This window comes from Lynx rufus, unplaced genomic scaffold (assembly GCF_022079265.1).
Source record: "Lynx rufus isolate CCGP_SWC_20201006 ecotype Redwood Valley unplaced genomic scaffold, mLynRuf1.p SCAF_6, whole genome shotgun sequence".
Taxonomy (NCBI): Eukaryota; Metazoa; Chordata; class Mammalia; order Carnivora; family Felidae; genus Lynx; species Lynx rufus.
Genome location: NW_025814878.1, coordinates 10043291 through 10056494, shown reverse-complemented (window position 1 = coordinate 10056494; position 13204 = coordinate 10043291). Strand labels below are relative to the sequence as shown.

The 13204-nt window shown below is 45.0% G+C and overlaps 1 protein-coding gene across 1 annotated transcript in view; it reads left to right on the top strand.

Annotated features, from left to right (window-relative positions):
• The window catches only part of MTHFD1L (methylenetetrahydrofolate dehydrogenase (NADP+ dependent) 1 like), a 185045-nt gene that overhangs the window by 74860 nt on the left and 96981 nt on the right, over positions 1 to 13204 (top strand). Inside the window, exon 20 of the mRNA XM_047102623.1 lies at positions 286 to 397. Coding sequence (XP_046958579.1) covers positions 286 to 397 — 112 coding nt within the window. The remainder of the gene's footprint in view (positions 1 to 285; positions 398 to 13204) is intronic.

Here is a 13204-nt window from a genome sequence, read left to right as displayed (position 1 = left end):
CATGAACGGGGGAGGGTCAGAGAGAGGGAGACACAGAATCCGAAACAGGCTCCAGGCTCTGAGCGGTCAGCACAGAGCCCGACGCGGGGCTCGAACTCATGAACCGCGAGCTCATGACCTGAGCCGAAGTCGGACGCTTAACCGACTGAGCCACCCAGGCGCCCCGAGAATTTGTACATTGACTGTGCAGTATTGATAAAAGCAGAATGGCTTCGGTGACTCACTGCCTTGGTTCATTCCTCCCTTTGTCTTTGGGGGTTTTAATTTGTCCTTCAACTTCCGTAGGGAACACCTGTGTTTGTGCACGCTGGCCCCTTTGCTAACATCGCCCATGGCAACTCTTCAGTGCTGGCTGACAAAATTGCGTTGAAACTGGTTGGTGAAGAAGGATTTGTGGGTAAGTCATTTCTTTTTAAATTTAGTTGTTGTAGAACATGGAAGAGATCTAAAAATCGGTGGTGGAAAAACAGCGATACCCACTCTGACCTGAAACATATTCTCTCAGACCCACCTTTCACAGAGGGTCTCAATATTGGAAAAGCCCTGTGGTCTGGTCTATACTAGATGTGGCGATGGAACCGTAGCTTCTCACGTCAAGTTCGTATGGGTTTGAATACGCGGCCTGACACTCGCTGGCAGAGCGATCTGGGACACATTTTTAGCGACCCTCTGAACCTCAGTTTTCTCATCTGTAAAGCGGTGATTACAACATGGTTTCAAACCTCGTAGAGTTATTATGAGAACTAAGTGAGATGATTGATCCATTCAGCAAATATTTATCGCGAACCTAGCATGTGCAAGGCGTGCCACTCGGAGCCTGGAAACACATGACGAGTGAAACAGACCCGGCCCGGCCTTCGTGGAGCGTAGGTACAGAGTTGTCATCCTGTGTGTGAGTAACAGAAGTACCAAACGTCCGCCGTCATTAGCAGTAGAAATCCGTTTGCTCTTCCTCAAATCGGAGGATTAGTTTGTGTCTGACGGAGGGGAGACTGCCGCCCACGGACTTGGAAGATTTCACCGGTAGGACTTCACACTCTCTGCTGCTGCCAAGCTCCCCTTGGCGGTGTCTGCTTCTCTTTGGTTTCCATTGGCCATTCCAGACGGAAACGGGGGGCGACTACTGTAGAATGGGCTCTGGCACTGCTGCCCCGATGCCCCCCGCGAGGTTACGGCAACAAAAGACAAACAGGTAACAAGGAGTCTTGGTCTAAGCGCCAGAATCTGGCATCAGACAGACCGCACCGGCACATCTTCACGCGCCAACGGGTGATTTCCACTCGCCACGTTGGTGCCGGTGATCGTCAAGTCTCACGGTCGCGGCTTTCGCGCTAATCACGAGCCTCCTATCGACCTCAGAGAAGTGAGTTCTTTCACTAGAAAAGGTTCTGAGCCCTGCAGTCTTCTGCCCAGCCATTATAAAGTTCATTCAGGGTTGTTGAGACTGTTTTTAAGAACTCCCTGTAGGCATGCAGTCGGGATCAAATGAGAATTTATGTGGTTCATTCCTCTGGGTCTGTACTTGGCTGCTGGGGTACCAAATCCACTATAAGACTGGCTAGACATGCCGTCGAAATGGATTTGCTCGATCGATCACAGCATAATTGCAGAGCTAACGGACAAGGAGTCTGCACAGGGCAGGCACTGAAAAGCAGGGTGCTTCTGTGAAGTGGTGGTCCTGACGCATCCACTCCACAAATAAAAGAGCTTCTAGAAGAAAGCCCTCTGTTTTGTGCCGACAGAGCTCTCTGTACCGATCTGTACTTTGTCCTCATATATTTCTAGAATATGCGTTTCCGTGGCAAAGCACCTTTAAAGGTGTATGCTGAGGGGGCGTGCAAAACATACTAGCTTCCCGTGTGACCTTGGACACACCATTAGCCTCTCTGGGTGTGTCCCTGGGAGACATTCTCACGTGAAAAGTGAGAAACTGGACCGGACGACGAATCGCGTGTCGATGGGCAGCCGTGACCCTGAGATCGAAGCTGTGGGATCATGACCCTAACTGGTAGTTACCTAACTTCTCCAGGGTTCGCCTTCCTCTTTTGGTAATAGAATACCTTGCAGTAATTTAATGAGTACTATCAAATGAGGAATTGCTGTGTAAACCATGGAGGACCAGGGAAGTGTCAGTGATTTCGCTGATGATTTCTGTGATCTCTTCTAGTCTTAAGGGGCTGTAAGCGGGGGAGAAGTCAGTGCCGGAAATCTGTCCCCTGCCAGATGGTTTAGGGGACCGGCTCAAGAGTCGGTATCTGGCTCCTTCCAAGTTGGGTCACTTCAGGTAACTTAACCCTTCTTAGCCTCAGTTTCCTTATCTGTAGAATAGGGCTTTATATAAGACTCGCTTCACAACTCTGAAATCATTTTTAAGTGAGACTGCACGCTAAGCCCTCGCACAGCGCCTGACATGGGGTGAGACTCAGCAATTCTAAACCACTTATTATTATCATCCTCTCTGTCGCCGATACGTGACTAAGAAAGGTTAACTTTCCCTTTTTTTCTTTTGTTTCTTCTTTTCCTTTGGTTAGTGAGTTTATTTTTAACTGTGGGAGAACCCATCTAACATAGAATTGATCGTCTCAGCCATGACTAAGTGTACCAATCAGTAGTCAAATGCTTCCGTGTTATTACAGAACCATCATCACCATCCATCTCAAGGACTCTTCATCTTGCGAAACTGAAATTCTAAATAAAAAATTTTTTAATTCCTCTAATCACTGTCTGCCATAAGAATAGTGTCATTTTAGGGGCGCCTGGGTGGCGCAGTCGGTTAAGCGTCCGACTTCAGCCAGGTCACGATCTCGCGGTCCGGGAGTTCGAGCCCCGCATCAGGCTCTGGGCTGATGGCTCAGAGCCTGGAGCCTGTTTCCAATTCTGTGTCTCCCTCTCTCTCTGCCCCTCCCCCGTTCATGCTCTGTCTCTCTCTGTCCCAAAAAAAAAAAATAAAAAAAAAAAAAAATAAAGAATAGTGTCATTTTAATTTTAAAAAGCGTGTGTGCCGTCTCGTACAAAAATAAGAAAACTCCAACTTTCATTCATATTTAAGCTTCTCCTCTCTCTTACGTTGGACCTGCCTTTGACCGATAACGGGAAGGGAAAGGTGGCTTCTTCTCTGTCCCCCATCATCTTGTCCTTAGTCCCTTAGTCTGCCTCTGGCCCCTCCAGGGTTGAAGCTTTGACATTCAGTGGTACCCATCCGGTCTCTTCCAGCAGAGGACCCGCACTCTTGGCAGAAACCCTCCGGGCAATATCCTTTTTAGACAGTCCCGCTGCTAATTCAATACCTGACCTCCAGGCATCATAGACCTTCAACCCGTGTTCTTCCCGTTGGTGGGAGTACAGTTACACACGTCTCACTTGAGTCTCTGTTCTTTTGCCAGGGGCTGTTTCCTTTCAGCCTGCAGGCTTACTCATCCCCAGTCGACCACTGTGGGTCTCTGCCTCAGTGAGCCTTTCCAGTCCTGCTTCTAAAGCCTCACTCTCTAGCTCTGCACCCTTTCCACCGGGGGGTGGGCAGTGGGACTCTGCACACTGGTCATTTTCTTTGAAGAAATCCTTTCGTGGCTTCTAACTTTGAAACTTCAAGGGAGCTGTTGGGCTAAAGGATGCAGAATCTGTTTCCAAACAATGTCTTTGCAAATGTTGCTAGGTTTAGTATCAGCCTTTAGTGCGAGAACAACTGACACTGTTTGGGGGCTTCAGACAAAAGGGAAACCAAACGAGCCCCATTTTAACATGGTCTCAAGGAAGATAAATGCAGGAGACCTAGGTTTATCTGAAGCCTGTGGGAAAATGTATGCCCTTAGAAGAGTCATTGTTTATAGAAGTCTGTCTCTCTTACTGTGTAAGAAGCCCAAACCTAGAAGAAGAAGATTGATAATTTGGATTATATTTAAAAATAAATTGTGGGGGCACCTGGGTGGCTCAGTCAGCTAAGTGTCCAACTTCAGCTCAGGTCATGACGTCACGGTCTGTGAGTTCGAGCCCCACGTCAGGTTCTGTGCTGACAGCTCAGAGCCTGGAGCCTGCTTTGGATTCTGCGTTTCCCTCTCTCTGTACCCCTGCCCTGCTCGCTCGTGCATGTGCACATACTCTCTCTCTCTCTCTCTCTCTCTCTCTCTCTCTCTGTCTCAAATGTAAATAAACATTAAAAAAATTTTTTTAATAAAAGTAAATTGTGTCTGATAAAAGATAGGGGATTTAAAAAACAAGAGAGCGCGTATGAAAAAACATTTGCAGAGGTAATAGACAAATGACTAACAATTGGAGTATATATAAACCACCAAGGATTATAGATTGATTTTTTTAAAGCAAGTAATCCAGTAGAGAAATGGGCAAAGGGTTTGAAAGGGTAATTCACAGAGAAAGCAATCTGACAGAATTTCTGGGTCAGACTGAAAGTGGGCAAATGATCTAGCAATTTCAGTTCTATGTAGAAGTAACTGAAGATTTATTTAAGTCCTTTGGAATAATTTACTTGAGTACACGTTCATTGAGCTCCTGCTATATGTCAAGTAATATATAGTAGAAGCTTGGAATCAGATACGTAGGACATGTTTCTTGGCCTTCGGTAATTTACAATGTGGTGTGAGAGATAAGCCGATAAAGAGAATCTCGATGGAAGTACAATGCACGTATGAGATTAGGTATCATACTGATGAATGAAGAACCTTCAGAGATGACGGGCATCTCTTACAATTTTCCCCACACTGCAGGTTTCATGAAGTACGTTTAGTCTAAGATATTTCTGTGTCCCAACACACACAGGAAGGGAATTATTTTGTCTACTCTGCAATAATTATTCCAAGATAATGGAATCAATATTCCATTTAGACTTAAAATCGAGTGAAGTTTATTTAATTACAGTTGGCTCTCGAACAAGTTGGGGGTTAGGGCACCGACCTCCATCCTGCGTCGTTGAAAATCTGCATGTAACTTTGGACTCCCCAAAACTTAACTACTAATAGCCTACAGTTGACCAGAGCCTAAACACAGTCAGCGAACACATATTTTGTGTATTGTATGTATCATACACCGTAACCTTACAGTGGAGCCAGCTAGATAAAATAGTATTAAGAAAATCATAAGGGAGGGGCGCCTGGGTGGCTCAGTTGGTTGGGCGGCCAACTTCGGCTCAGGTCACGATCTTGCGGTCCGTGGGTTCAAGCCCCGCATCAGGCTTTGTGCTGACAGCTCAGAGCCTGGAGCCTGCTTCGGATTCTGTGTTCCCCCCAACCCCTTTTTTTCCCCCTCCCCCACTCATGCTCTGTCTCACTCTGCCTCTCAAAAACAAATGTTAAAAAAATATATACTAGGAAAATCATAAGGGAAAGAAAATATTTTTATAATACCGTAGGTATCGAAAAGAAAATCTGTATATAAGTGAACCTACCCAGTTCAAACCCACGCTTTTCACCCGTCAAATGTAATTGCGCAAATTTCTCAGACTTGACCAGAATAGTCCATGAGAATTTGGGGGGCATGCTGTGGCCCCCGAGATCGCTGTCTCTATTTCTCCTTTAGCCAGTAGTCCTCATGGGAGTCCACTCAACCTCTATTCATTGCTCTGAAAGCAAACATTTCTTCGGCATCAAACCCTAATCATGGGTTGTATTTTTAAAAAGAAGAAGAAAGAAAAAGAAAACAACATTGAGTTTCTAGGCTTTAATAAATTATCTCGTTTTTAAACTATTTGTAAGGATTTCAAACTTACACTGGATCCTTGGTTTTTTAAATTTGCTTTCCGTTTTCTTAATTTGGTTTTGATTCCCATTTCGAGTGAATACCTTTCCTTCACTCTGGAATTCAGCATATGCTTGTACGTCTTTATAGCTAGGAGTTCTTAACTGTTGGTTACCAGCCACCCCTCCCATAATTAAATACAGAATTATATACATAAATATATGGTGTGTTTTTTTTAAGTTTATTTATTTTGAGAGAGAGAGAGAGAGTGGGGGAGGGGTAGAGAGAGAGAATCCCAAGCAGGCTCCACACGGTCAGCGCAGAGCCCAACGCGGGGCTCGATCTCGTGAACCTTGAGGTCATGACCCGAGCCGAAGGCAAGAGTTGGCCACTTAACCGACTGAGCCATCCAGGCACCCCTGTATTTTTTTTTTTTTTTTCAACAGAAGGGCTCCCTGATTCTCATTACATTTTCAAAGGTGTCCACGACCCAAAAAAGATAAAGACTCAGGGCCTTCTTCTCGTGGCCCAATGGATGCCACGTGCCATTTCACCATACTCGCTTAATAATGATCTATACGAAGATTTGGTGGCTTTTGAAGTTCCGCCCACATTTGACGTTCAGTGCCCTCTTCCAAAGTGCTGGTCAAGATGTTGCCTAAATTGACCGTGTGTCTTCTTGTCACCTGAACACAAACCCACAGCGGGTTCTCCACACGCCGCCTGGGTACATAAGCACGAGAAGATAGTACAGCAAAAGGGCACATTAGACCAATGCCCAATTGAATCATCCACTGAGCTTTGCCCTGAACATTTCACGATGAGGATTTAGAGTTCAGAATAAATAACCATGGTCATTCCAAGCCAAACCGAGGAAGATTGGGAAACAAGGCCTCATTAATATGTTTGTTACAAACACTGCCATTTTCTGAGCGGATTCCCGAGCTCCAGACCTGTATCCCAGCCCGGTCGCCATATGCATTCCCTCTGAGGCCTGAGACCATTCGGTGGGGTGGGTGCTGGTATCGTTGTTTTACAGATGACACAACTGAAGCCTAGAGAGATTACAAACTGTGTCCTCTGACATTCACCCAGTGATGGAGGATACAACCTCAGGGCCCCCCTTGCACCAAAGCCTATGCACATCATCACTTGACTCTGTCTGTAGTGGTTTTCTCATCTCTCTTTACTGAGTTGCATCTTCTTAACGGTCCTCTTCCTTGTCCAGTGCCCCTTTTGCAAACCGTTTAGATCTTACTCCCTGGGCTTTGGGAACCTCCGCTGGCAGTTGCCCCCCAGTCACCAGCGTATTGTCTGTTTCCGTTTTCATTGCCATCAAATTTTAAATATCCTTTCATTTTGGAGAGAAGAGAACCAGACCAAACTAAACATTCTGAGAATTTCACCCACCCTTTAAAAAAATCTGATGTCAAGTAGCCTTCCAGCTTTCTAAGCTGGAATTGTCCCAGACCTCACTCTGTTTACATTATTTAGAAACACAGATCTCAGCCTAGGCTCTACTTTTGTTAGGATACCTCCCACCTTTTTTTTTTTTTCCTCTAGTGATTGTATCCGTAATTAAATCAAGGACAGGAAGTGCAGAGGTATTGGTCACGTGCTAACCTTCGGGAAACTCCTAATCACCAATGCTGTTCTTTAACCGCTGTGTTCAGGAAGCCCAGTAAGAGAAGGCGATTTTCGTGGTCGCGGAAGTTCGGATTTCTCTGATGTACCTTGAGACCTAATTTCTTTCGCCCTCGCTCTCATTGCCGCTCTTTATTCCAGCCCACCTTCCTCTTCCCATGCTTTTGGGTAAAGACGCCCTCCCTTCTTTCACCAGCCATTCCTCTGCCCTCAAAAAAATAAGTGGGGGGAAAAAATGAAATATTCTGAGTATACAGTATCCAGGAGTATATGCTCATTAGTATAATAAATGCCTGTGTTCCCATCACTCACTCAGCTGTGTCAGAACCACAACATATTGCTGTGAGTTCTTTAGTGTTTTTTTGCTTTTTTTTAATTTTTTTTAATGTTTATTTATTTCTGAGACAGAGACAGAGCATGAGTGGGGGAGGGGCAGAGAGAGAGGGAGACAGAGAATCCGAAGCAGGCTCCAGGCTCCGAGCTGTCAGCACAGAGCCCAACGCGGAGCTCGAACTCACAAATCGTGAGATCGTGACCTGAGCCGAAGTCGGACGCTTAACCGACTGAGCCACCCAGGCGCCCCAATAAATACACATTTTTAACAAATAAAATAAAATAGCCACTGTAGCTTATTAATAAGATGTGGGTCCTTGTTGAGCACTGAACTTCTCATTCCTTGAGACTGGGCCACACTTCAGAGCTCATTTCCTGTTCCGCATTGGTTTTCACACCATTCCTGCTCTTACTGCAGCAACTGCCAAAAATTTGGCTCCACAAATATATGATGTCATTGAAAGGACCATGGAGCGTTAAAATTGAGACCACGAAGTACCTCAGAGTGGTAGAACTTGTAGGGTTCAACAGATGTCGAGTGTTACCGAGTTTCCTTCCAAAATTGAAAATAACCCACGGGTCCTCTGAGTTCAGTGCGGTGCCTCAGGATACCTCAGCACATAAATTTGAGAACCACGGATATACAGCATGTGATTGTAGCATTTTATACATTAATAAATCTTACTATGTGCATTGTGCTGCAATAGCGTTCAGCAAACTTTTGCTGTGAAGGGCAAGACCGATAATTTAGGCGTTGTGAGTCATAGCCTCTCAGCAAATATTCAACTGCAAAAGCAGCCTACACGAATAAAGGAAGCTGGTTTCCAATAGATTGATTTATTCATGGGCTCTGACATGTGAATTTCATGTAATTTTCACATGCGGTGAAGTATTTTTCCTCCTTTTTATTTCCCCAAACATTCAAAAAATGTTTTTTAAAAAAGTAAAGAGAATGAAAAAGTCGTAGGCCACTCAAAAGCAGGAGGCGTGCTATTTTTGTTCAACCTTACATTTCCGCATTTATCCAAGTAACTGTGATCACGTAAGCCTCATCCGCCCCACAGGGCAGTCTTCCGTGGCATGAATATAGCACATAAATTTGTGCGTTCTTCCTTCAGGGGCACTGAGATTCCTTTTGGTACCCTGTTACAAATAATGCTACCGGGAACATTATCATTTAGGTCTCTGAAAATAAGCGTAAAAGTCGTGGAGGGTCTGTTCCTAGGAGTAAGATGTTAGGGGTCATATTTTCTGAACATGAACACTTGGCCATTATGCGTTACAAATATCTTCTCCCACGTGTGGCTTATCTTTTAAATGTGTTCATTGTACCTTTTCTTTTTCCGTCCTTTCTCTTCACGATGCCTGCTTTTGGAATCATAAAGATACTCTATAAATCTCTATTGGCTTATGAAATGTTGCCACTGACATTTAGGTCTCTAATTGTCTCGCAGTTTATGTTCATGCTGTCCCGTTTCTTGAGTTCACCATTTGTGAAAGTTTTTCTTCCTTGGTGATTCTTTCAGAGGTGGCTGTCAGCTCAATAGATTTAAATCAGTTAGAAGTTCAGCTCCCTTCATCCCATGCCCTGAGGTGACCGAGGCCAGTGCAGGTGCTGGGACTTGTATCTAGAGCTGCTTTTTTTTTTTTTTTTAACATTTATTTTTGAGAGAGAGAGAGACCCAGAGTGTGAGCAGGGGAGAGGCAGAGAGAGGAGTCACAGAATCCGAAGCAAGCCCCAGGCTCTGAGCTGTCAGCCCAGAGCCTGACGCGGGGCTCGAACGCGTGAATCGCGAGATCATGACCTGAGCCGAAGTCGGACGCTTAACCGACTGAGCCCCCCAGGCGCCCCTGGCGCTGCTTTTTAATGCACTTATTCTGGCACCGTGAGGGTTCCCTCCCCCTCTGCCTCCTCAGAGAAGAGCAGCCTAACAGATGGTTTCTCGGGCACTGCTCATCCGCCTTGGAGACCAGCACTTTCTGCAAGAAGGGGATCCACATGTTGTCTGTCCCTGACCGTTGACCTGCTGATGCTGAACTTCCCTTGGCAGCGGGACCTGGTTTTTGGAGACGGGACCTGTGCTGACCCTGTGTTGTCCAGTTCTGAACATTTATCATAAAAGGTCTTGGGGCGCCTGGGTGGCGCAGTCGGTTAAGCGTCCGACTTCAGCTCAGGTCACGATCTCGCGGTCCCTGAGTTCGAGCCCCGCGTCGGGCTCTGGGCTGATGGCTCAGAGCCTGGAGCCTGCTTCCGATTCTGTGTCTCCCTCTCTCTCTGCCCCTCCCCCGTTCATGCTCTGTCTCTCTCTGTCCCAAAAGTAAATAAACATTAAAAAAATTTAAAAAAAAAAAAAAAAAGGTCTCGCGGACCTTTGAAAAGAAAGGGTTTAATTTTCCGGTCTATTTACTTTTCTGTCTCACGAGATACTTTGAACAAAACTATCTTCACTTGCAATGCTTTCAGATTCTCTATTTGATTACTATTTGTATTGCTGATATGTTCTTTAAATGTAAATCAAATCCCCAAATTTTTGAGATAAGGAAGAAAGAACCTTTGCTCGTGAAGATAACAGAAATTTTAGATCTTTAATGCTCTCGCTCAGCAGAAAAAGGAGTACGTGGTGATCACCAATTTTCTAGAATTGCGTTGCAGAAGAAAAATCCAAAACAAATGAGTATGAAATAATTGCAAAACATTCATCCCTTTCTTACACTAAAGTAATTGAGGAGTTTTTCATGAGAAGCCTGGTTTCTATTTGTTTTTCTCCGTGGTGCATTTGGGATAGTAAAGTATGAAAAGTCATGGCCCCATTTCTCTGCCTTCCCACGAAGTGCCCACTGTCCTGGATGTTCAGACTTTTTCATTATTGCTGCCAACTTACGTATATTCTTCTGTGTGTGTCAACTCTTTCATAATTTTTTTTTAAACTTAGGATTTGTTGATTAACACTCACCAAATTTTACAACCTGATCTTTCAGAGCGTTGGTGGAATTCAGTTTGAGTACTATTCAGTTGCCCTAACATTTTTGGGTTCCTATTTTGGGCGCTAACCATTTATAGGTCGTTTTCTGCTATATACACTGAAAAATCAAGATAATGGAGATGATTTTCCTCAGAGCAGCCAAACGTACTCAATTGTAGGCTCCAGCTGCCTGGGTTTGTTTGTATATTTGTTTTTATTTTCAAGTGTAATTGACATGCAGCGTTATATTAGTTTCGGGGGTACGATATAATGCTTCAATGGTTCGATACGTCGTTCAGTGCTCCTCGTGAGAAGTGTGCTCTTAATCCCCTTCCCCTGTTTCACCCATCCCCCCCCACCTCCCCTGTGGCCACCACCAGCTCTCTGTATTTAATAGTCTGGGTTTTGTTGTTGTTGTTGTTGGTTTTGTTTCTTAAATTCCACGTATGAGTGGAATCATACGGTATTTGTCTTTCTCTGACTTATTTCACTTAGCATTATACTCTCTAGCTCCATCCTTGGCATGGCAAATGGCAAGATTTATTCCTTTTTATGGCTGAGTAGTATTCCTGTGTGTGTGTGTGTGTGTGTGTGTGTGTGTGTGTGCACCCCACGTCTCCGTACCCATTCATCCATCGATGGACGCTAGAGTTGCTTCCGTTATCTTGGCTATTGAAAACAAGGCTACAGTAAACTTAGGGGCGCATATTATCTTTTCAACGAATATCCAAAGCAAACCAAAACACTCATCAGCTGCCTACGTTTGAATGTCCTCCGCCATGTGCTGGACATGTCTTTGGGTAGTTCACCTAACCTCCCTAAATCACAGTTTCTACAATACCTACCGCGAGGCTTGCTCTGTGGATGAGGTGCGGTAATGCTGGAAAAAGTACAGACTCAGATGCACACTCAACAGTGGATGATGGCTATTATTACCACCTTGGGGTGCTACGGATCTTTACTTTTAAGATAATTCTTCACAAATACTAATTCGTTTTCAAGTGAAAAATAGCCGCTGGGGTGGCTCAGTCGGTTAAGCAGCCAACTTTGGCTGCGGACGGCTCCGAGCCTGGAACCTGCTTTGGATGCTGTCTCTGCCTCTCCCCCGCTTGCGTGCTCTCTCTCTTTCTCTTTCTCTCTCAAAAATAAATAAACATTTAAAAAAAAAAAAAAACAACCTCATATGAAACCCACAGAGGGATTTGAGTTCTGCCAATGGGAAACACTATTGCTTGTCCCCTCTCATACAGAGGCGTCAGGACCATCCGGAGGGCATCTGAGAGATCTAAGGGGACTGGATTGCTTCAGATACCCTCCTTCTTAGGGAATTCCTTCTAGAAGGCCTTGTTTGAAGTTTTTTGTGGTTACCAGGAAGAAAGCCGGGCGCCCAGCAGATCCACAGTGCACGATAGCATCCCAGCACATCTCCCTGTCTTGCCTCAGCCTTGTGCGACTCTGGATCGCAAAAGAGCCGAAGATACTTAAACTCACATTGTTGAGAAACAATGCGGAGCGACTTTGCAGTGGCATTAAACATTAAAATTAAAAACATATGGTCTGAAATTCAACTGGCATATTTATCATCTCATATCTACTCTTGGTGCCAAAAGGGATGCTAATCAAAACATGAGGCTTTCGGCTTCTTATTTGGGAAAGACCATCACTGCCAAGGGGAGAGAGGCAGGATGCAAATCATTTTGCGATTTGAAAAAATAGAGTAGCTAAACCATTTAGTAGATGCTGCTTTTAGCCAACTTGAAGAGTCTGCATAGGTCCAATACCCTTGCACTCATTTCCCGGTGCACTTGTGCAAGAGTTTCACCTAGGGAAAATTTAAATGTGTTGAGGACCTCCCACATATATGTAACTTTTGTTTGTTAAAGTAATACTCTAATCCTTATAGAAGAATCAGAAACTTTTCATGAGTGAGGAAGAAAATTCGAATTATGTCCAGTATGTCCGTGCAAAGATAATTCACTTTTTGCTTTAATATTTCCCTGCTTCTACGTGGGCATCTCCTTTTAAAGGATGGTTGTAATCCAGGGCGCCTGGGTGGCTCAGTCGGTTAAGCATCCGACTTCGGCTCAGGTCATGATCTCGCGGTTCGTGGGTTCGAGCCCCGCGTCGGGCTCTGTGCTATCAGTGCAGAGCCCGCTTCGAATCTTCTGTCTCCCTCTCTCTGCCCCTCCTCTGCCTCGCACATGCCTCCCCCCTCAAAAATAAACATTAAAAACATTTTGTTAAGACGGGTTGTAATCCTACGAAGACGAGTTACTCTTAGTTTTTAGCTCTTGAGACCTTGCAGAGTCCAGAGGTCCACCACGCTTCTGGAAAGATCCATTCTCCAAACTGTTTCTTTTTCTGCTGTGCACGTCCCCACCCCTCCCTGCCATCGCTGCACTGCCACTCACCGTGGCTGTCTTTGTGCAGAACTCTCCTTCTTTCACTGTTTTATTTGGGGGTCTGTTCTCACTCATGCTCTGATGGTCAGTTCTTACCCTTCATCCTGCTCGGCTGTTAGCCACATCGCACAGCACTCCTCTCTTCCTTAAAGCTCTTTCTGAACATCAGCCTCTCCT